At 42.1% G+C, this 24,448-nt stretch overlaps 1 protein-coding gene across 2 annotated transcripts in view; it reads right to left on the minus strand.

The window, feature by feature from the left end:
* GHDC (GH3 domain containing) overlaps window positions 1-24,448 on the minus strand; it is a 249,984-nt gene that overhangs the window by 123,066 nt on the left and 102,470 nt on the right. The window contains exons 1-3 of one of the 2 annotated variants that reach the window (XM_089690634.1): window positions 16,876-16,922; window positions 8,685-8,956; window positions 3,906-4,105 (exon numbers count right to left, since the gene is read on the minus strand). In XM_089690634.1, the coding sequence (XP_089546760.1) occupies window positions 3,906-4,105; window positions 8,685-8,956; window positions 16,876-16,913 (510 nt within the window). In that variant the 5' untranslated portion in view covers window positions 16,914-16,922. Of the gene's footprint in view, window positions 1-3,905; window positions 4,106-8,684; window positions 8,957-16,875; window positions 16,923-24,448 lie in introns of those variants that run through there. The other variant, XM_089690635.1, reaches the window with a different exon arrangement.

Raw genomic sequence — 24,448 nt, forward strand, 5'->3', positions numbered from 1 at the left:
ATGGGATTCCCCAGGGAGTGGAGTCTAAGCCCCAGTCTGCTTATTCACCAGAGCCCCTGATGGTGGGGATGGACTTGGAGCAGAACTGAGACCAGGTCGCGGCCCCTGGGTATGCCCATTTGAGGTAGAGAGGACCACCGGAGGTATCTACAGGAGGAGAGCCTGATGTGAAGAAGCTGGCAGGCCCTGGACAGTGGCAACTGGATCCAAGCGGGATGGATGCCAGTATAGAGTATAGCAGAGTCAGACAGGCCAGGTCGATAATAGCAAAGGCAGACGGTACAAGGCAGTAGGCAAAGAGTAACCGCGTCACGAGCAAAAGGTTCAGCAACAGGAGATCAAATAATTCAGGAGCAGGCAAAAGAGTAGTCAGGGATCAGAGCACGAGACGGTCAACGGATCAGGGTCGGCAACTAGTAATCACTCAGGAACTCAGGACACTGGAACAGCAGGAAAGACCATACGGCAATTTGAGTATTGCCAAAGCCTGTTTAAATAGTGCGCCCTGTGCACTCATTGGTGCCAAGCGTGTGTCTGTGAGCGCGAGTGCACATGCGCGGCCCCCGTTGCGGTCGCCCAGGTCCTAGCGCCCGCATGCTAGTGCGCCTAGACGGACCGCGCATGTGCAGACTCGCGCGCCGTGGTAACTCCCGGGGTCCCTGACAGACTGACTGATATGACAGAAACTGTAGTCTCTCCAGGCACTCCTGTTGCAACAACTACATCAACCAGTAGATGGCAGTGTGTTTTCTCTATAATAAAGTTCCTGTTTCCGGTTAGCAGCAGATAAACACATGCCGACTGTGCACTGTATGTTCTGTAGGGCTATATACAGAATCTCTAACAGGTTATGGGCTGCAACATCCACCCAGACATAGCCTGCTATAGCAAAAGAAGTGCAAGATACACCAACAGAAAGAAGACTGCAACAGAAAAAAAAGGAAAATGGCCAGTAACACAGCTGCAACAAAGCTTTCACTTGCAAAATCTGACAAACCAGAACTACTAGTCTTGGATACTCAGGATGAAAATGCTGCTTATAACAGAAGGTATGTAGAAATGTATAAGTGAAGTCAGGCCACAACACCCTTCAGATAAGTGGATAGAGAAAGATCAGAAAGCTCAGAGCTCTTGTAGCATAGAACATGATTAAATCATACATACTGTGTGTGTATATATTGTGGGAACTTGCATCAAAATGGTAGAGCTTTTCTTTTAAAAGCACACAGCAACTCGCTTCTTCTTCTTTTTAAAGGCCTTTTAGCCCAATTTTATTTAAACAAAAGTTCAATAAATGCTTCCCACGCAGGGGTATCCACCATCAAACAAATGAAACAATGTTCACCCTTCTGGCTCTCTCAGGTATACCGCTTTACATCTGTCTCCTACAGACTCCTTCCAAAAGGGCCTTTAAACACACAGCTAGCCCCTAGCTGCTTCTGGCTTCCACCTCACCTAGGTGGAGCCCTCCTGAGTCCTGGGCACTGACCTCTTGTCTGCTGGGGTGGAGCCCAGAATCATGGTTTGGGCCGCTACAAAAAGGCCTGCACACACAGGCGCAATCAGTGTGCTGGCTGCTATCAAAACCTGGACCCAGGATTGGAGATTTCATCCCTCCCAAATCTCTTAGAAATCTCCAGGCCACAGGTCCCAAAACAGGCTTTACAAACCAAAGAAGAAACTGATAAACCAGTTTCCTCTGCATTACGAGAACTGTCTGGAACCCCTCAACCTGCTGTGCAGGACAGACTGGGGAGCAACCAAACCATCCTGTGGTGAGAGATAATCTGTGTGATCTTAGACTGTGTGAACACTCTGTGTCTGAGCAGCGATAGGCTGTATTCAGACAGATAGATAGGAAACCTGTGTTTGTAATTAGATGCCCAGTGGGGCAAGGTTTTATTTTCTGTTTGTATTTTTCTTGCTGTTTTGACTACTTGCACCGTGTGTTCACCTGACTTGTAAATAAAGCATAAACTTTTCACCAAGATCCTGCTGTCGTGCTGAGCCTCTTTCACGGTGTTCTGACCCACCCAGGGGGTCAGGCACAATCCGCTACTGGGCTAACCCCTCACAATATATATATTATATATATATATATATATATATACACATACACACACACACACATATATATACCGTAGTTTGCGCTCCATAAGACACACTTTTTTCCCACAAAAAAATGGGTAAAATGTCTGTGCGTCTTATGGAGTGGCCGGCCCGGTATTTCCCCCGTTGCCACCACCGCCGCCGTGTTAGAATACTCGGCTGTCATCTCGGCTCTTCTGTGCAGCAGAACCTGCTCCTCGGTCATACCTGTCCCTCGGTCCAGCGGTGTCCTCATCACTGCTGGTTTCACCGGCCGTCTTCTCTCCCTGGTGCTGGCATCTTCAGTGTGAGCACCCGACTGTGACAGCTTGCGGCTTCACAGCCGGGTGCCCACTGCGCATGTGCGAGAAGCGCTGCACTTTGTAAATGGCCCAAAAGTCTTCTGGGACCTTTCACGTGTCCAAGAAGACTATAGGGAGGGAGGACAACTTCTGCAGCGGAAGTGGGAGCGGGTACCTGTCAAATTTGGGTATCCGCTCCCCAAAGGTCTGCAGTCTCTGGTCATCTCCTGTACGATGTCCTCAGTCTCTGGTCATCCCCTGTACTACATCTGTAGTCTCTGGTCATCTCCTGTACTATGTCCCCAGTCTCTGGTCATCTCCTGTAGTACATCTGCAGTCTCTGGTCATCTCCTGTAATATGTCCGCAGTCTCTGGTCATCTCCTGTAGTATGTCCGCAGTCTATGGTCATTTCCTGTACTATGTCTGCAGTCTCTGGTCATTTCCTGTACTATGTCTGCAGTCTCTGGTCATTTCCTGTACTATGTCTGCAGTCCATTGGTTCAGAATATTTTTTTCTTGTTTTCCTCCTCTAAAAACTAGGTGAGTCTTATGGTCAGGTGTGTCTTATGGAGCGAAAAATACGGTATATATATCCAAGACTGTGACCTGCGAAGCATAATTTATATTTATATATATAATTTTTTGCATTCCCTATTGTGACGCTGGTGGCCCAGAGGGGGCTGATAAGTCAACAAGCATTTTCTTCCCCCTCCTGCTGCTAGTGTTGCAGTTACATAGTTACAACATACCATGTGTGACCATATAACCGTTGCTATTTGGTTATTTCCATTTTATCAGCGTTTTTCTTTTCTGCGTTAACTAGAGATGTACCTCCTAAACCTTCATCCTGTGGTCTACTCTTTTGAATGAACCTAATATAGATGTGTTACTAAAGAATTGTGTCTCTTGCATTAATATTTAATACTGTTGAAATATGTCTGAACCCAGAGTGTCAGAGGTGTTGAGAGGCTTGCAAGGTCAGGCCAACCACTAAGGACAAGCAGTATTAAGTGGCCCCTGCGGGGGTAATGTACATTTACATTCAGCTTAGGTCAGGGAATCTTCCAGCTGCCAGCTAAATATGGCTGGGGATAGGGCCCTGTGGGTGAAGCTGTCACATACATTACAGCTTCCCAGCACAGACATGTGCCACTCTGAGCACTGGAGTACCTCTGTATGCCAGCTCAAAGAGGGTCTTAATCACTACCAATTTCCAAGACTGTGAATTGGTGGCAATTCTTTAAGAAACTATTGCTGCCATAATTGCAGGTGGTTAAAGTGGACGTAGTCAGAACTAACTGACTTTGGCACGTGTCAGTAATGATACCAAATCTGACATAAATGCTTCCCTGAATTGAGTGCGGGTAGTTCTAAAATACAAACAGAAAAGTGACGTTAATGCTTTATTGAATTCCCCAGAATGTATTATAGAAATTTTGAAAGTAAAACAACCCTAACTGCTAGAATAGATATCACAATATGATTCCAGTGTGCATTTTTTTAGGTTCAGATACCTGAAGGGAGAGTTCTTTGGTGCTCTTAGCACTGATTGGGATCAGTGAAGGGTTTGTCAGTGTTCCTGTTGTTGTGGTTATCAGAGCATGAGGTCTTCCATTTAGTAGTATGTTCTCTTCTCCCTCTCTGGTGCGCCGGATAAAGTCTTTATAGTCACTGTACTGAGTAAGGGGATGGAGCTTCTGAAATGAGGACACATCTGTGGATTAGAAAACAATAAATATGTTAGTCTCTTATGGCCATGTTTTTCTGGTGATTTTGTCACTGATGAGTTGCAACTAATTCCTTCTCGAATGAGGATTGCTCCCTTGCTGGCTAAAACATGGCAGAACCTTGCTCGCTAGAGCAAACAGTAAATCAGTAGGGCCATAGGAGTTGAATAGTTTCACCATCACGATGATGCGTAATGTGGCAGGGTCCTAAATGTGTTATGCTTTGTGTCAGCACTGCCTCTCAGCTATCAACATTGTTACTTTTTAACCACTTCAAGTCCGGACACTTTTACCCCCTCCCTATCACACTTTGCATGACAACTGCGCGGTCATGCAACACTGTACCCATATGAATTTTTTAGCATTGTTTTGAGACAAATAAAGCTTTATTTTGGTGGTATTTATTCACCATTGGGATTTTTATTTTTTTTGCTAAATAAATGAAAAAGTCCAAAAATTTTGAAAAAAACAGTTTTCTTATAAAATTTTGCAAATAAATAATATTTCATCATAAATCTTGGCCAAAATTTATTCAGTTATCTTTTTAGTAAAAAAAAATAACCCAAACTAGTTTATAACCAAAAATTAATTTGTTTTAACTTGATGAAGATTTTTTTTTTTCTACACTGATTGCTTTTACACCCATAACGGCTGTAAAATAAATCATTTCTCATTCTCTCTGGCTGCATTCTTGCAGCCATTGAGAACTACTGTGGGAACTGTTGTGAATAGCCTTGTACCATGTGACCTCTGTGATCATTCACAGATTTCACACGTAGTTAGCAATGTCAGAAGTGACATCTTGCTTACTACTCTGCATGTGATCACTGATTGGCCAATCAGTGATCACATGATCGGGACCTCGCACAGAGGTCCCATACGACGATCGGTGTTTCACTGTGTCCAGAGGACACAGCGGGCACCGGATGGCGGTGCTGCTCGCTTCCAGGGAGCGCGCACAGTCCAGAATGGCAGGCGCCATTTATGAACGGCAACCCGCCTCTAGACTGCCACCGTCCGGCGTTTATATACAGCAGCCGGACGCCAAGTGGTTAAGGAAACCCCTGCTGAGAGAAATACAGATGCTACTGATCATCTGCTATCTGTGGTTACTGTGATAATAAAATGCGTGGCATCAGTGTCCATGGGAAGAAGAATGTTCTAAAGATTGTTAGCTGCAGAACGAATGCTCTAGTGTTGGGGGTCAATGGGTGAATTAAAATGTTTAGCTATTAGTGGGTAAACCAAAACACACTGGTGTCAGTTGAAGGAGATAAAGAAGAAATATTGCTGTCAATTACTTATGGGCCAAAGCAATTGATACGCACAATACAACGCCGCCCACCCAAATTCAGCTCTTGCCAGCTACAGGCATCATCCTGGTATCGTTTTTTTCAGCTGGTGGTCAGTTTTCATGTAAAAAAAATCCTATTGGCCAACTAGCTGCTGGATCATTTTTACAAGCGGCGGAAAGGGACATTCCCCTCCTCCTGCCGCCTTCCACAGTTTTCTTGGGCTCTCCTGTCCCACAGGGGAATCCGAGAATGCAGCCAGCAGTTCCGCTGGCTGACCATAGAGCTGATCAGAGACCAGAATGGCTCCAATCATCTCTATGGTCGAAGAGACCAGAAGCTACAAGTATTTAATAATTTCCGTTTTGACAGACTTTAAGAGCATCATTTTTAAATTGGGAAAGCATCTGATCACACCAATATTGGTGTGATCAGATGCTTTAAGGGCAGAGGAGATATCTAGAGTCTAATAGACCCCAGATTTCTCAGAAAAGAATACCTGTCACTGCCTATTGCTATCTCAGGGGATATTTACATTCCCTATGAAAACAATAAAAGTGATAAAAAAAGAAAGAAAGGGTGGGGGAATAAGTATGTCACATATTTGATGGGAATGTCCAAAAATTAATGTATTTTGGCAAGAAATAATTCAAAATATACAGGAGATTGAGGGAACCCAAATTCAGAAAGACCCATGGGTATGTCTCTTTTATAAAACAGAGATGTCAGTAAAACAAACAATATAATATACCATTTGCTTGGTGCAGCAAAAAGTCTAATCCCTAAATTGTGGCAGGCCCAAGAGTCCCCATCAATGAAAGACTGGATGAATAGAATTGAGTATATTTATAAGATGGAGGAGTTGTGTTATATTGAAGAGGATAAAGGGAAAGTATTTAAGGAAATTTGGAGAAAGTGGCGTGAATTTAAAACATCAAAAAGATATTTACAAATAAGAGGTGATACAATAGTAGAGATGAGGAATTAAAATGGTTTAAAGGAATTTAGAGAAATAAAATTGGTTTACAGGAGGGGAAAGAGAAGTATAAGATTGCTATGGACAAGGGGTTTTCTAGGGGGAGGGTAGTTTTTTTGGGGGGGAAGAAGTGGGGATGTGTTTGAATAATAATGTTGATATTTATGTTTTTTGTTATATATGTTGTCAAATTTTTTATATAAAGGAAAATTAATAATAAAAGATAATAATAAAAAAAAGAAAGAAAGGGATAGTTTAAAAAAAAAAAAAAAAATCACCCCTGCCCCTCCCTCTTCCAGTGTTCTTGCCCAAAGGTGAACGCAAGCATTGGTCCCGTGTCAGTATGTAAACAGAGCTTGCACCATGCATGTGAAGTAGCACCACGAACGTCAGATCGAGGGCAGTAATTCTAGCACTAGTCCTCCTGTGTAAACATAAACTGGGGACCTGTAAAGGCTTTTAAAGTGTTGCTTATCGATATTAAAAATGTATATATTTTGTCGCCATTGCATGGGCATGCGCAATTTTAAAGCATGTCATTTGTTTGTATCCATTTACTCAGCGTAATATCATCTTTTATATAACATCAAACAATTGGACAATATATTGTGTTTTTGTGCATTCAAAGTCTAGAAAACATTTGCATTTGAAAAATTGCTCAGCAAATACTGTGTGACGTAAAAAATTTCAATACCCACTGTTTTATTCTCTAGAGCCTCTGCCACAAATTCCCAGAAAGAAAAAAAAAACAACTAAATATGTTGGCGGAGGACAGATGAGCAATACATTCACTTTTAGGTGAAAAACAGAAGCTTTAGTTGCACATTTGCAATTTTATGTGGAAAACACACTGCCTCATCAAGGTTCCTCTGTATAGTGCTGTCCCAACTTTAGTCCACAAGAGCCTGCATGCTGGAGCATATAAAGCAATGGATATATTGAGGGCAGGTATTCCTGGAGGCAGCAGATCACGTTTGCTTGGTGCTTGAACTGGTGTTTTCTAGCAGCTGGCAACAGAACATGGCTGGGGCTCATAGAACCCCAAGATTTAGTTGAAATCCAAGAACAGTACCATGGGATCTGGAGAAGTTGGGAAGTGTGCAGAATGTAAGAACTATCCCCACCACCATCCAATCAAGATAAGAAGTGGCATCCCTACACACACAGAACCACACACCCCATTTAAAGGAGAAGTATGGGATAGTACAAATAGACTGCATTACCTACCCTTACCACAGAACAGCTTTTCTTTCCTTCCTATGTTGCTCCATTTTTGCTGTATCCCCATTCCAAGCCCTGGTTAGGGCTGAGTAATGGTCTTCTTCGAGTTTGAAAGTTTATAATGGGTGGTTACATCTGAAGTGAGCCGCCCCTCACCCTCTCCTCCTTCAGCTCTCAGCTTTGACCATGCTTTCCTCACAGAGACACAAGCTGGAATGTGCCTGCCTGTCATGTGCTTCTGTTTCCATGACTTCACACTGTCAGCAAGAAACAGAGGCACATAACAGTATTCTGAGGGATTTGCAACTCCAGGAGACTGGGCTGTACAAGAAAAGAATGAAGAAATGTTCTTCAGCTTCTTCTCTGCTTCACTCTGCAGAGAGAGAACTGAGAAAGTCTGGCAGTGAGAGCTCAGCCTGGATGGGAGGGGGAAGGAGGAGGGAGAAAGCAGCTGCATGTTTGTAAGTGAAACTGGGACTCAGAAGGACCTGGATGGGAGGGGGGAGTAGGGGGAGAGAAGCTGCCTGTGTGTGAAGAAACTCAACAGCCTGGATGGTGAGAGGGGGGGAGTGTGAGAAGAGCTGAAGATCTGTTGACTTCTCAGGAACATACAGACTGTCAAGAGCTGAAGTCAGTCATAAGAGGGGGGTGGATACCGACTTCAATGTTGGGATCATGCTTTATGAGAAACCTCAGCCCCTCCCACAGGTATTTGATTTGATTTCAGAAGAAAGTGTGTTCATTTCATAGGGCAGAAAATCATTTTTCATAGTAGCAGCTCACCAGGATTCAGATTATGCAAAAAAAATTTAACCCATGCTTCACTTTTAAGACTGTGCTGTTCCTCATTGTGTTTCCCAAAGCACCCAGGTTCAAGCCTTGCATGGTCTTGGGTTCAGTAAAGTGGTTACCTAGGCCCTGTCATTTTCTTCAGAAATTTCTATGCAATGGTAAGGAGCTGGATTGTAGTGCTTATTATAAAGCTGACCAAAATAGAGTCATGTTAGTGGAATACAGCCAGAATCACTTCTGATCTTATAACTGAGTAATGAAAATGAATAATTATCATTGTTTTACCTATTAGGTCTTTGAAATTGTGTTTCTGACCATATTCTGTATTTTGCTGTTTCTTCAGTATTTCCGAAAGCAACGATTCTTGTACAGCCTGGGCATTACTTGTGTCATAATTTAACATCTTCTCGTGATTCTTCTTGTATAGGCCATTGAGAAACCGCCTCCGTACCAGCCCAGTAGTCCATTGTCTCACTCTGCTGCTCTTCCATAGGGTGAAAAGAAGGAAGATCACTCCGGCACCAAGGAGAAGGGTAAAAATTACCTGAGAAATCATCCTTCAGAAACATAAACATAAAAGGAAATCATTACTACCTCTCCAGAGAAGATAGACAACCTGTGTGAAAGTAGAATGTTTGGTCTGTGAAGCTGTCATTATTAAACAATTTTATTGTTCATGCAGACAGAATATAAAAACAGTCTTTTCTGCAGGTGAATATTATTATGAGAGATGTTTTTCATTCATAAGGGCCCATTCACACTGGTCTGTCCTGGTACACTGCATTATGCCATGCATTAATTACATAGTTAGTCTGGCTGAAAAAAAAACAAAAGTCCATCCAGTTCAACCATAAAAAAAAGTTATAATCCTATACCCACAGTTGATCCAGAGGAAGGCAAAAAAACCCACCAAACTATGATCCAATTTGCTCCTACAGGGGAAAAAATTCCTTCATGATCCCCCGAGAAGCAATCGGATATTCCCTGGATCAACTTTACCTACAAATGTTAGTAAGAAGTTATATTCTGTGTATCCAAGAAAGAATCCAGGCCTTTTTTAAAGCAATCCACTGAGCTGGCTAGAACCAACTCTTGAGGGAATCTATTCCACATTTTCACAGCTCTTACTGTGAAGAAACCTTTACGCATTTGGAGATTAAATCTCTTTTCCTCCAGATGTAAAGAGTGCCCCTTTGTCCTCTCTGATGACCTCAGGGTGAATAGCTCTACACCGCGTTCACTATATGAACCACTGATGTATTTATACATGTTGATCATATCTCCCCTTAATCTCCTCTTCTCAAGAGAGAATAAATTCAGTTCCTCTAATCTTTCCTCATAGCTGAGCTCCTCCATGCCTCTTATCAGTTTGGTTGCCATTCTCTGCACTTTTCTCCAGTTCCCCAATGTTATTTTCGTGAATTGGTGCCCAAAACTGAACTGCATATTCCAGATGAGGTGTTACTAATGATTTGTACAGGGGTAATATGATATCTCTCTCTGGAGTCTATACCTCTTTTAATAGAAGAGAGGATTTTGCGCACTTTAGAAACCGCAGCTTGGCATTGTATGCCATTATTAAGCTTGTGATCTACCAGAACTCCCAGATCTTTCTCCACCATTGATTCCCCCCGTTGTACCCCCACTAGTATGTATGATGCATGCATATTCTTAGCCCCCAAGTGCAGAACCTTATATTTATCAACATTAAACCTCATTTGCCACATAGTTGCCCAATTAAACAGAGCATTGAGGTCGGTTGTATCATTTATAAATATTCTAAAAAGCAAGGGTCCTAACACTGAACCTTGGGGTACACCACTGACAACCCTAGACCATTCAGAGCATGAATCATTAACCACTACTCTTTGAATACGATCTTTTAGCCAGTTTTCTATCCATTTACATATGGTTTTTCCAAGCCCGTAGATTTTACCTTACACATTAGCCGTGTGTGGGGAACTGTGTCAAATGCTTTTGCAAAATCCAAGTATACCACGTCCACCGCCACCCCTCTGTCCAAGGTTTTGCTCACCTTCTCATAAAAAGAAATCAGATTTGTTTGACAACTCCTGTCTTTCATGAATCCATTCTGTCTGTTGCTTAAAATATTTTTTTCCAGCAAGAACTCATCTATGTGTTCTTTTATTAAACTCTCCAGTATCTTCCCAACTATAGAAGTTAAACTAACAGGTCTATAATTAAACTCCCGCAAGAGTTGGTTCTGGCCAGCTCAGTATATTGCTTAAAAAAAAGTCCTGGATTCTTTCTTGGATACACAGAATATAACTGGATACTAACATTTATAGGTAAAGTAGACCCAGGGAATATCTGATTGCCTCTCAGGGGATTAGGACGGAATTTTTTCCCTTGCAGGAGCAAACTGTTTCATGCTTTGCTGGGTTTTTTTGCCTTCCTCTGGATCAACTGTGGGTATAGGATTATAACTTCTTTTTTTTGTTTTGGTTGAACTGGATGGACTTTTGTCTTTTTTCAGTCAGACTAACTATGTAACTGAAGCATAAGAAGTCAAAGCAGTCTAAACTGAACAAGCTTTTCTCAAATCCTGTCACAAACTATGATAGTACACAAAATTCCAGGAGTATAGATAACACTAGACTTGCTAGCATTGATGTCATCACACTCGCTCTGCAGAGCAGGGCTTGTCTTCCTTGCTTGTCTCCATTATTTATTTATTTATTTCAGGTACTTATATAGCACCATCGTTTTACGCAGCGCTCTACATACATATATTGTACATTCACATCAGTCCCTAACCCTCAAGGAGCGTATAATCTAAAGTCCCTAACTCACATTCATACATACACATACTAGGGCCAATTTAGACAGGAGCCAATTAACCTCCCAGCATGTCTTTGAGTGTGGGAGGAAACCGGAGTATCTGGAGGAAACCCACGCAGTCACAGGGAGAACATGCAAACTTCAGGCAGGTGGTGCCGGGGTTGGGATTTGAACCAGCAACCCTAGTACTGCCAGGCAGAAGTGCTAACCATTTAGCCACTGTGCTGCCATAACATTATTTGTGAGTACCTTTCTTTATAATACAATGCCAGTGTTTTAATTACACTATGGAGTCTCTCTGATTTTCCTCTATGATGGGCATTGTTTGACTAAACCTGGCTGAGAAATCTTTGGGAGTAGAAATCAATCTATGATGCATCCTGGATCATTTGGGTTTATGCAAGCGCTGTTACACCTCCTAAATTCTGGGGTCTATTTTATCCCTACGGGATAGAGGTATCCTGGTGGGAATTTGAATTGAAGAACCTAGTGCTGCAAGGCAGAAATACTAACCACTAAGGCACTGTGGTGCTCTGTCCTTTTGCTCAATTCTGCTTCACCGTTCTGGAATAAATTTCTAATTATGGCAACATAGACAAATTGCCACATATCTTTCTGGATGTGTTAGAAACATTTGTCCTACTTTGTGGGTAATGCTGCAGGATCTTCCATTTTAGGTATCCTAACAGTCTTCTAAAGGGAGGTTCAGAATTAAAAACTTGCCTATAAAATATCCTCGTTCACATTTTCCTCAAAGGAAATGTCTTTGAAGTAGGTTAGTTGACCTGAGAATGATCTGAGATCAACTGACTGGTTCCAGAAGGAAAAAACTGGACATTGCCAGAGTAGATGAGCCATGCACAGAGGGTGAGGGGAAAAACTCATTTAGAACATCTTGGCTACTTTCGTAACCGCTTCCCCCTCCACTCTATAGCAGAAATACTGCTACAGGGCAGCAGGGGTGCGTGCGAAAAATCACATATATATCAGGGGAGAGCATCAAGTCAGTTCCCCCCAGTGTCAGAATGCCTGCCACAGTTTATTTATTTCAGGTACTTATATAGCGCCATCAATTTACGCAGCGTTTACATATATATGGTACATTCATATCAGTCCCTAACCCTCAAGGGGCGTACAATCTAAGGTCCCTAACTCACAGTCATACATATACTAGGGCCAATTTAGACAGGAGCCAGTTCACCTACCAGCATGTCTTTGGAGTGTGGGAGGAAACCCACACAGGCACATGGAGAACATTCAAACTCCAGGCAGGAGTTGCCATGGCTGGGATTCGAACCAACGACCCTAGTACTGCCAGGCAGAAGTGCTAACCAGTGGCAGCCCATTTAGCCACTGTGCTGCCCAGTCCCGCTATAAGTCACTGATCTCCGTCATTACTAGTTAAAAACAATTCCAGTATCTATACCCCCATTTGTAAACGCTATAACTTTCACATAAACCAATTAATTTACACGTATTGGTATTTTTTTTCTAGAAAAGACATGTAACAGAATACATTTTGGCCTAAATTTATGATGAAATTTGATTTTTTAAATTTTTTTTACTGGACATGTTTAATAGCAAAAAGTCAAAAATATCGTTTTTTTTCTTAAAATTGTCGTTTATTTTTTGTTTATAGCGCAAAGGATAAAACCGCATGGCTGATAAAATACCACAGAAAGATAACTCTATTTGTAGGGAAAAAAATACGTAAGTTTCATTTGGGTGCAGCGTTGCATGACCGTGCAATTGTCAGTTAAAGTAACGCAGAGCTGTAACACAAAAAAATGGCCTGGCCAGGATGGGGGTAAATCCTCTGGAGGGCAAGTGGTTAATGCGTGTGACAACCTGTTGATCATCATCACCTTCCTTGCTGGCTGCTTGAACAAAGCAGAATTCATACAGGGCTTTGCCTGCCAAGGCATGAGGGGACAGACCCACCTTAGGGTGTGCATGGTGAATGCAGATCTGGAGGGATTTAAGGGCAATGGCATTAATCAGCCTCCCAAACACCTGAAAGAAAATCTCACCTAAATGATGCCCCTCACCTTCTTGGCATTGTCTGATTACAAGGAAATAAAAACACGTGACTCAAAACAGCAAGCACACATTTGTTTTGCAGAAACTGGCAGTAAGAAACACAAAAAGTGAGATGGTATCACAGAGGAATTGATAATCCAGGTAAAAGCATCCTCCCACCCCACCCCCAGCTACTAACCTGCATAGAACAGTCATAGCATAGAGGGATTAGGCTGTATGCTACAAAAGGACTTGTCTCCTATAGAGTTGAAAGAATGAGGTTTAAAAGAGAAGTGTGGGATTTTTTTTTTCTTTAATCATACAGTACTTACCTAGGTGGATGCAGTATCGGTGTGATGCTGCATCTATTCCCCGCTGGCTCTAAGTGTGAAAACTCACCGATCACACAACTGCTGTCACACATCAGTCATCATTACTGTCAGTCGCCACTCTCTGCTCTGCCCCCATCTCCCACCTGTGGTCCAGTGCTGGGCCGTGGAGGGGGGAGGGAGTGGCTGGCTCAGGCTCTCAGCAGATCACAGAGAGGCTGAGCCAGGTGCCGCTCCAGACTCAGGCTTCAGCCCACTGTCAGCTGAAAGCGTGTCATAGGAGTGCAGTTTGTTCTTCTCCTGTGATCCACAGCAGAAGTACAGTACAGTGCTGTACATCTCCTTTAACCATTTGCCGCCCGCCCTATGGCCGAATGGCGGCCGGCAAATGTCATCAGCGTTCCGGGTGGACGCCATATGGCGTCCTCCCGCACATGCGCAGATTGCGCTCCTGCAGAGCCGCGCGATCTGTCACCGGCCGTGTACCTTGGACACGGCCGATGACAGATCTGAATATCGGCCCCTGTTGCCGGTACCATGTGACCTGCTGTGACCAATCACAGCAGGTCACATGACAGTTGTATACAATGGATGGCTTCATTCATGCTATCCATTGTATACTAGTGTCTAGCTGTGAATGGTCACAGCTAATCACATGCACATGTCACGTGATTAGCTGTGGCCAAATCACAGCTAAGCACAAAACAAAAACAAAAAACCCTGAATGAATCGATGTCATTCAGGTAAATGCTTGCTTATAGCAAAGTAATTCTTTGCTATAAGCAAATTGTGTAAAAATTAAAAAAAATACTGATCACTTCCCCAAAGTAGTACAATGTTAAAATGGTAACATTGTACTACTTTGGTCATAGTGAAATATGAAAAAAAAATCTTAAAAAAAAGAAAAAAAATTTAATAAAAAATATTTAAAAAAATATATATATATTTTTTTTTTTTCCATACTGTCACCAGTCAGTGACCCTGATCACCACCATGCCAGTTATATGATGACTTTTTCCAAAAAACGCACTGGGTGAAAACGTGAAGATGTCCCACAGGAGATTTTGTAAATAGACTGCAGTGCATTTCTGCAAAACGCTGCGGAAAGCGCATAGGTGTGAACCTAGGGTGAAACAAGGTGGACCCTTCCTGCATCACCTATGTCACTTCCGGTTTGCTTGCTTGTGGCCCGTGGAACGCAGAAGCATCCCAGATGCACTATTATGCATGTCTAGCTTGTACTAACATGCATCCTTTGCTGTAAGTGTTTTTAATCATATTTAAATAAAGGTTGTAATACACCATTTGGAGTATCCCTTTGGTTTGTTCCATGCACTCTACCGATGGTCTGCTGGAGGAAGAGTGACACCCATGTACAGTCATAAGAGGAGACCTGGTCAAGAGATCCTTGAGCGATATTAGACCCGCTTAACTAATAAGGGGTCATGTAGAGTTGGTGAGTGTGGTGTGCAAAGGGGAGCATGGAAACATGGACACTGGCTTGATTATTGCACTTTATTACAGAAAAAGCACTTTGTTTTAGAAGAGCACTTTAATCACTGAAAGCATCACCTTTGTTATCACTCAGCACTTTATGCATCTACATATTTATTATGTGTTGGGAGGAGGTGCATTATAGTGCCATACAAACAATTCGTGTCCTGTTGTCTGCATTGTTTTTGTATTGATTGGAATAATGGTATTTAGCTGCAATAGCACTATACTGACATGTTTACAAATATATTAGCACTGGCAATAGGAGGGAGGGGTATTACAGTACCCTTGCACATTTTTGCACATTGTGGTATTTGCACTGTAATTGTCTTTTGCTTTTGGTTTGTTTTACATAGTCTTTGCACACATAACACCAATCTTAGCCTGGGTTCACACTGATACGGTGCGGAATTTGCAGCGGTTTCTGTGCGAATTTCGCACGGCATCAGAATCGCACCCTGTGCGAACCGCTGCAGGTGTGTATGTTAACAACACAATGAAATCAGTTCGCAAACAGGCGGTGCGATGTGTAGAATTCGACTGCATAGGTGTGAATACCCATGCGATCTGATTCTAGTGTGGACAAAAAAAATGGTTCCTGCACTTTTTGGTGTGGATGCAGTGCTATTTGAGCCATACAAAATGTATGGCTCAAATCACACCGCACAGAATTCACATGTGATTTGCACAAGAATGTGGTGTGGTTCCTGTGAAAATCTCATAAGATATGCCACACTGCAGAAGTTGGAACCCAGGCTCAATTTCAGTCGGGAAGAGATGTTTAGTAGCGGCGCATCTACGGTTATACAATATATACTTTTGGGATATTATTTTGGTGCTGGCAGCTACATATTATATTGGCTTAGATACCATAACACAGGATTCATTTTTCTTACATATATATATATATATATATATATATATATAAGTGTCCGGAAGGTAAGTGGTTAAAAGCAAAATGTCAAAAATATTGTTGGTTTTTTTTTTTCAAAATTGTTGGTCTTTTTTTGTTTACAGCACAAAAAATAAGAAACACACAGGTGATCAAATATCACCGAAAGAAAGCAATATGTGTGGGGAAAAAAAGACATAAATTTCATTTGGGTGCAGCATTGCATGACCGCGCAATTGTCAGTTAAAGTAACGCAGCTCTGTAACGTAAAAAATGGCCTGGTCAGGAAGGGAGGTAAATCCTCAGGTGGGCAAGTGGGTAATCATCCAGAGGGCAAGGTTTTTCTCTCCACCAAACATGAAGCTACTCTTTAAAAGCCAGTGAGTCATCTAAACAGCCAGGCAACTAGTATTTACAGGAGGAGTTCAGCACAAGCATGTCCCACCTGAAAGGTTTACTTTACTGCAAAGCCGTGCTGTGTGAACCGGTCATTGCTGACATCTCTGAAAGCGCTCATTGCCTGGCTTCAGTACTCACTGATGTAGATGGAGCTGTGACTTTCCAATCTGCATAGCTGATGGTGGAAGCAGAGACAGCCAAGCAAGTGACATTTTTCAGAAGCTGGTCAGCAATGGCCGCCTTCATATTTCTATCAGTACATAAATAAGAGCAATGCTTTGGATGTCCTCACTCTCCCCTGCCTCCTCCCTATGTGACCCCAGCATGCATGCTCAAACAGTGCACATTGATAAAGCAAAACATCACTCCAACTGCATTCACATTTACACTTGTAGTCACACAAGCTGCTTGTACACATCAGCTCATCACTACAAGTTCTTCTACAGCACAAACAATCAATGATACAAAATACATCAGTTAAAGTGACAGTCCCAGGATTAATAAAGTGCGGCCTGTCCCTTGTTTGTCATATTATCAGTACCTCAGCCAGAACTCTTCACTTCCCTGCAAAGCTGTCATCAAGAAGACACTCCCCCTTCACATCACCTGACCAGGAAGAATGTCTGGCTGTGGAAACACAGAACAGAGGGAGCCATCTTTGCTCCTGGCAAATGTATTCCTGCTGTTCCTGTTAGGAGTGCTCTTTGTTGAGGGTGAGTGGAGCTGTAGTTACCAGGCTGTGACAGACAACTTTGGCGTCAATTCACTAACCGGTTTCCCATTTAATATGTGGTTTTTTTTTTTTAAATAATGCGTGCGATAATAAAGAAGTAAGATATTGAATTTGCAGCAAATTAGGTAAATATATTAAGTAAATACCACAAATTAGGTAAATTTATAAGGTAAATAACACAAATTTGGAATACGTGTAAAGTAAATACCACAAATTAGGTAAATGTGTGAGGTAAGTGCCACAAATTAGGTAAATGTGTGAGGTAAGTACCACAAATTAGGTGTCTATGTGAGCTCAGAGAAGCTGCCCCCCCCCCCCCCAACAATCAGCACAAATAAAAACTCCAATGTGTTCCTTTAGTGCTGTGTTTGTGCTGTTTTGTGCCATACAAACTTTTATTTGTGCTTCTTTTATTTTTAAGATATTAGCAATTGCTTTTTCCAGATAATATCACCCATCTCCCCTACAACAGCCAAAAGACATGAAACCAGGCTGGTTGGTTAGTGCCGCGTTTGTGCTGTTTAAATCTCTGTTCGATCTTTTATCGTTTTTGTGTTATTAACCACTTCAATACTGGGCACTTTTACCCCCTTCCTGCCCAGGCCAATTTTCAGGTTCATCATTTTGTTCACACAACTAGAGCTTTCTTTTGGTGGTATTTAATCAACACTGGGGTGGGACCAGATGAGAACTTACTGGTTTGGAGGGGTGGAGCCTAAACATGGCGGCGACGGAGAGCACGATGTGAGTGCTCTCCGGTAAACCTCCAAACTTACCATCCCGAGACCCTCATGGTGCGAAGCCCTACCTGACTGAGGTGGGTTCCAAGGGAGGAGAGGCTGGCGCGGTGAAGGGAGTGGAGAGCGGGCACGGACCTCCGGGAGGTGAACACGCTGCAGAGATCCCAGTGCAGCTGTCGGGTTGCCGGGGAATCGATGCAGGGCGGAGTGAGCACGCCGCTCGCCGCAAAGGAGTACTGGGAAGTGGAGACGCCGGCCGGTTTCCTGACAGGGAGGCAGTGACACGCCGGCTTCCCCTGCCCTACAAGGCTGGAAATTCGTGCGGCTAGAGGGTGGCTGATCTGATGTGACAGGGGGATGCCGGCTCGTGGCTGTTTGTACCTCCTGGCCGACTGTTTGAGCCTGAATCCCTGAGGAATCCCCCCCCCCCAGGACTGAGCAGCAGAGAAGGCCCTCCAAACAAGTCTTGACTCTCCGTCGGTGAAGGGAAGGGTGAGTGAAAGCTGTTGGGGGCCTATTGTGGTGTGGACCCCTGAGCGACACAGGCGATCAAGGGGGGAAGGAGGGGTGGATTCCCAGGGGGTAGAAGAAAAGAAGAGAGGAGACCCAGGTGTCCCAAGAGGGTAAAGGATAGAGGAAAAATTGCAAGTCTATTAAGTTATATAGAGGATATGAAGAACAAAGGTCCCAAGGGAGCAGGGCCCAAAGGGTCCCAAACAGGAACAATAAAGAAACTTACATCATATGGAATTACTACGCCAGAAAGGGCCCAAGGCGCAAAGGGAGAAATGGACATTAGTTCAGGAACTAGCCCTAGATTATCATTGGGCATGAATAGCAGTGGCGGCCAACAAACAGTGGATGGCTTGGGAAAAAAAGAATCTGACAGTGAACTACAAATACCAAATAAGAAGGAGATGATAGAAATGTTTAAAAATTTGGAAAAAATGATAAAACATGAAATGACAGCTATTCGAAACGACTTAGGACATCTGCTATCAAGAATAGAAGAAATGGAGGAGAAAGTTAAAACCCAGGCCCAGAATATAGATAATCTAAGGGAAAAAATAAGCCAATTAGAAAATAACCAGAAAAAAATGATCTATAGGATGGAAGATCAAGAAAATAAAGAAAGAAGGTGTAATCTTAGAATACGAGGAATCCCAGAGACTGCTAAAGGGGGAATACTATATGAATTAGTTAAAAAAACCCTAAACTCCATAAGAGATAGACCTGAAACAGATGGGATCAAGTTAGACGGAGTGTTTAGAATAGGAAAGTTTAAACAAGCTACTGAGAAGGAAAGACCGAGAGACATAATTGTCCAGTTCCAAAATTTAGGGGTCAAGGATGAGATTTGGAAGAAGACCAAGGGAAGATCATTAATTAACTCTGGAGACTTGACTATCCAAATCTATGCGGATTTAACAGCAGAGACCCTAAGGAGAAGGAGATCCCTGAAACCCTTGTTGGAGCAAATGAGAAAACAGAATGTGCAGTATAGATGGGGTACCTCAGTATCTCTAATTGGCTGGAAAAATGGGGTCACAGCGTATTTGAGATTTCCGGAGGATATAAGAGATTTTTGTGATAGACTGAACTTGCAAAGAATGGAGATAGCTGGGTGGGAAGAAGAAAAAGAAGACAAAAGAAATACAAATGATACAAGAAAAGAGGACTGGCATCATGTCGGTGGGAGGGGGGTGGGAGGCCTCGGGGTCGGGGAGGGAAGAGAGGGAGAATTAAGTAGAAAATGATTTTTTTTTTTTTTTTTTTTTCCTCTCTCTTACTTCCCTCTCTCACCCCTGGTCTTCCCCCTCCGGATGTTGAGACCCGCTTGGAGGCTCCGGTTAGGGGAGGGAGGTAAAGGGTAAAAATTCTCGCTGAGCCTTGATGATAGAGAGAGGGAATCGGGGGGGTGGGAGGAGAGGTGAGCCGTACATAGGCGGAGCTTACGCCCCAAATCTTAAATCAATGGTGGAAATGGATCCACAAATGGTTTGTAGGCAGTTTATAGGCCTAAAAATGGGTAGGGGAAAAAGAAGAGAGGGCGAGGGTTGGGGGAGGGGGGGGGGAGGGGGGCGGGCTGGGAGGGTTGGAGGGAGGGGGGAGGGGATGGGAGTTGGGTGGGAGGGGAGGAGGTATTGGGTTAATACTCTGCATGACAGAAGGGATAAAGAGGAAGAGGCAATTAGGATGAGAGATGGAGTTAATTGGGAATGATGGAAGAAATACAGTTTATAACCTATAATGTGAACGGGCTGAGTTGTCCAGGGAAGAGATTTAGGCTGTTTAATGAGTTACATCATAGGGCGACGTCAGTGGTATTTTTACAGGAGACGCACTTTGAGATAGAGGCAAACGTGAAATTGAAATCCAAACACTATCCAATATGGTACTATGCAGATTCTCCAATTAAAAGAGCAAAAGGGGTTGCAATAGGTTTGGCAAAGAATATGAGATTTGAGCTGGAAGATAGAAGAACCGACCCTGAGGGGAGATTTTTATTCTTAAAAGGTAGACTTCAAGGGATTGAGTGTACTTTAGCCAATATATACTGCCCTAATAAAAACCCGGAGATGTATATGAAGGGTCTGTTGAAAAAATTAATGGAATTTAAAAAAGGGTGTTTGATAGTAGCTGGAGACCTAAATTTCTGTATGGACCCACAAAAGGATAATACCTCTTCTGTGCAAAGAGAGGGGAGTAGGTCTCTGAGAGCTCTGAAAAAAGTGATGCATGAATATCAACTAGTGGATACCTGGAGAATAACGCATATGAAAGACAGAGACTATACCTTCTTCTCTAATGCACATGAGATATACTCGAGATTAGATTACATCTTAATAGACCACCAACTTATAGATCATCTGGTTAAAATTGACATAGAGACAAGGACGTTCTCGGATCATGCTCCGGTCGTAATGAAAATGGGATGGGGAAGAAGGTGGACTGGAGGATTAGGGTGGAGGTTAAATGAGGCTCTTCTTCTGGATGAGGATGTAGTTCAGAAAATAGAGAAAGAGATTAAGGTATACTTTAAGGAGAACGAAACAGAGGAAGTATCGATAGCTACAGTCTGGGAAAGCCATAAGGTATTCATAAGAGGAATCTTGATTGCGGCAGGAGCAAGGAAGAAAAAGGAAAGAAGAGAGAGGGTCAGTGGGCTATTAAAAGAAATATTGGACTTGGAGCAGATACATAAGAAGAAAATAACAAAAGATACGAGACAGAAGCTATTGGATAAAAAAGATGAGCTAGAGAGGTTGATGGATGAGGAGAAGAGAAGAGTATACAACAGGGTTTTGAATGAGAGATATAGATGGGGAGACAGACCAGGAAGATATCTAATGAGAGCTTTGAATAAAAAGAAAAATAGGAACTATATAGAAAAGATAAAAAGTTCAAAGGGGGAGTTGGTCCACTCAAATAAAGAGATTATTAAAGTGTTTACGGAGTATTACAAAAAGTTATATAATATTAGTCCCCAAGGCCCTCAAAAAGAAGCTCAAGAGGGAATTAATAAAAAAAAGATGACATACTTAAAAAATGCGGGATTACCAAAACTAAGTGAAGCACAGTTGAACTCCCTAGACGCAGAAATATCCCAGGAAGAAATTAAAATAGCATTAAAAAGCACAGGGGGGGGGGAAAGCCCAGGCCCGGATGGCTATACAGTTAAGTACTATAAGAAATTTAGTGAAGTACTGTTACCCAAGCTGGAGAAATATATGAATGCTCTGGGAGGTGGGATGGAAGTGAGGAGAGAATCCCTACAGGCCCATGTGGTACTTATTCACAGGGAGGGAAAGGATCCATCTCAGTGCTCCAGCTATAGACCTATCTCATTATTGAACACTGACACTAAACTGTATGCAAAGGTGTTAGCAAACAGGTTGAGGGATCTGATGCCTGAATGGATCCATGGAGACCAGGTGGGCTTTGTACTGGGGAGAGAAGGTAGAGATAACGGCTTGAGAACCCTGATGCTTATTCAGAAAAGTAGAAAAGGGAAAGCCCCGGTGGTGCTCTTGTCAATTGATGCAGAGAAGGCATTTGATAGAGTGGACTGGGGCTTTATGATGGACAACTTAAAAGTGCTGGGGATAGGTGATAGAATGCGAGAGTGGATAAGCAAACTATATAGGGAGCCTACTGCAATCATCACGGTAAATGGGGAGAGATCAGAACCCATTGGAATGTCTAATGGTACAAGACAGGGCTGCCCACTGTCCCCCCTGCTATATGTATTGTCACTCGAACCTCTGTTGTCAATAATAAGAAATAGTGGATCGGTAAAGGGAATTCAGATAGAATCCATAGAACATAGAGTAGCGGCCTTTGCGGACGACTTATTGTTCTATGTGGGGAATCCCCGAATAACTCTCCCAAATATAATGAAGATTCTGAAGGAGTACGGTGAACTATCAAATTTAAAAATTAATCCAACGAAAACAGAGATTCTGAATATTAATATATCAAAGAATGAAAAAGAAAAACTACAAAAAGAATTCCCCTTTATATGGAGAGAAAAAGAGATAAAATACCTAGGAATAAAACTTACTGCCTCATCTAAGCATTTGTATAGATTAAACTTTATCTCTTTGATAAATGAGATCAGGGAAGATTTAAAAAGACTAGCAGGAGGAAATCCATCCTGGATAGGACGTATAAACCTAGTCAAAATGGTAATTATGCCCAAAATACTGTATAGATTTCAAATGGTACCAATTAAAATTCCAGAAGCCTTCTTTAAGATAATGAAAAAAATGTTAACAAGATACATATGGAAGAATAAAAAACCCAGAATAGCATATGAAACATTGAGTAGGACTAAAGAGAAAGGGGGATTGGGTCTACCAGATGTCAAGAGATACTATAAAGCAGTGGTTTTAGCAAGAATATTTGACTGGACATTTAACCATAAGGGGAAAAGTTGGGTAACAATTGAAAATGATCTTAGTGGCATTAGACTGAACCAGATGATATGGGTTCCACCACAGTTCAGGGGAATTAAAGAAAGCACAAGTATCTACACTTTAAATGTCCTTAGGGTATGGGACAATTTACACAAAAACATGAAATGGGAATTTAATTCCATATTAATGCCTCTCACAAATACTGAGTACTTTCCCCCGGGAAAGAATAAGATATCAGGGAGATGGTTTAGAAAGGAAGATACCCAACTGAGAGATGTTTTGGTGGAGGGGGAATTGAGACCACTTAAAGATTTAATAGAGAAGAAGGGAGATATTTTTATTAGAATAGATGAGCGGAAATATCATCAATTGAAATGTTTTATTGGAAATCTACCGAAACCCCTAAGAATAAAACAGGAGTGGAATATGTTTGAAAGGTTGTTAGAGACACGAAGGGATGGGAAGCACGGTATTTCAAAAGTGTATAGAATACTCACAGAATTAGACACAAACACAAAGTTAACTTTTATCACAAAATGGGAAAGAGATACGGGAGTTGGGTTTGATGAAGATAGACAGAGAAAGATGTTTAGATTGATACACGATAATGTCAGTATGAGAGAGGTTGAGGTTAATTATAAGTGTGTGACACGATGGCACATTACACCGAGTGTAGAGCACAAGATGAATGGGGAAAATTCAAATATGTGTTGGAGAGGATGTGGAGAGATGGGCACGGCGTTTCACATATGGTGGGAATGTCCGAAAATCCAGGCTTTTTGGAAGATAATAGTCAAATTGATTAAAGAAATAACTGAAATTGACATAGGGTTAGACCCAACGACGTGTCTCCTACACAATGTGGAGACATCTGTAAATAAATATAAAGATTCAGGTATCTGGTACTTCTTGAACGCGGCGAAAGGGTTGATACCCAAGTTTTGGCGGAAAGCTGAGGTACCGAAGGAGGAAGACTGGATTAATAGAGTAAACCAGATAGGTAGAATGGAAAGATCATACCATATGCAGGAAGATAGGATGAGAGTTTATTTTAGGAGATGGGAAAAGTGGGAAAGAGCAGGATTGAAAGAGAAATATAGGAAAATATGAACTAGGGTGTTAGCAAAAAAATTAATAAGCCTCAAGAGAGTAGAATGGGTTAGAGTCTGCAGAGGGGGAGGAGGGGGGGGTGAGGGGTGGGAAGGGAGGGTAGTGGGATGGGAAAGAAAAGAGTTTTTTTAGTAAGGGAAAGGTAGAAATGTTATAAATGTCTATTTGTATGAGAATTATTTCCCTTTTTTTTGGGTTTTTGTATTAACATGAAAAATTTAATAAATATTTAAATTAAAAAAAAAAAAAAAAAAATAATCAACACTGGGGTTTTTATTTTTTGCTAAATTAACAAAAAAAGACCGAAAATGTTGAAAAAAAAACCACGTTTTTCTTTGTATCTGTTATAAAAGTTTGCAAATAAATAATTGTTCTTCATAAATTTAGGCCAAGATGTATTCTGCTACATTTCTTTAGTGAAAATAACCCAAATCACTATTTTTTTATTTAGTCTGTAGGAAAGTTATAGAGTTCACAAACTATGGGATATATCTGAAAATTGATCAATCCTGAAGTAATGACAGCCAATCGAATTTCTTGAGGTCCAAGAATGTCAGAACAGTACAGCTATCCCCCAAATGACCCCTTTTTGCAAAGTAGACAGTCCGACGT

Source organism: Staurois parvus, unplaced genomic scaffold, assembly GCF_062004578.1.
Source record: "Staurois parvus isolate SC_StPar_1 unplaced genomic scaffold, SC_StPar_1.0 ptg000538l, whole genome shotgun sequence".
Taxonomy (NCBI): Eukaryota; Metazoa; Chordata; class Amphibia; order Anura; family Ranidae; genus Staurois; species Staurois parvus.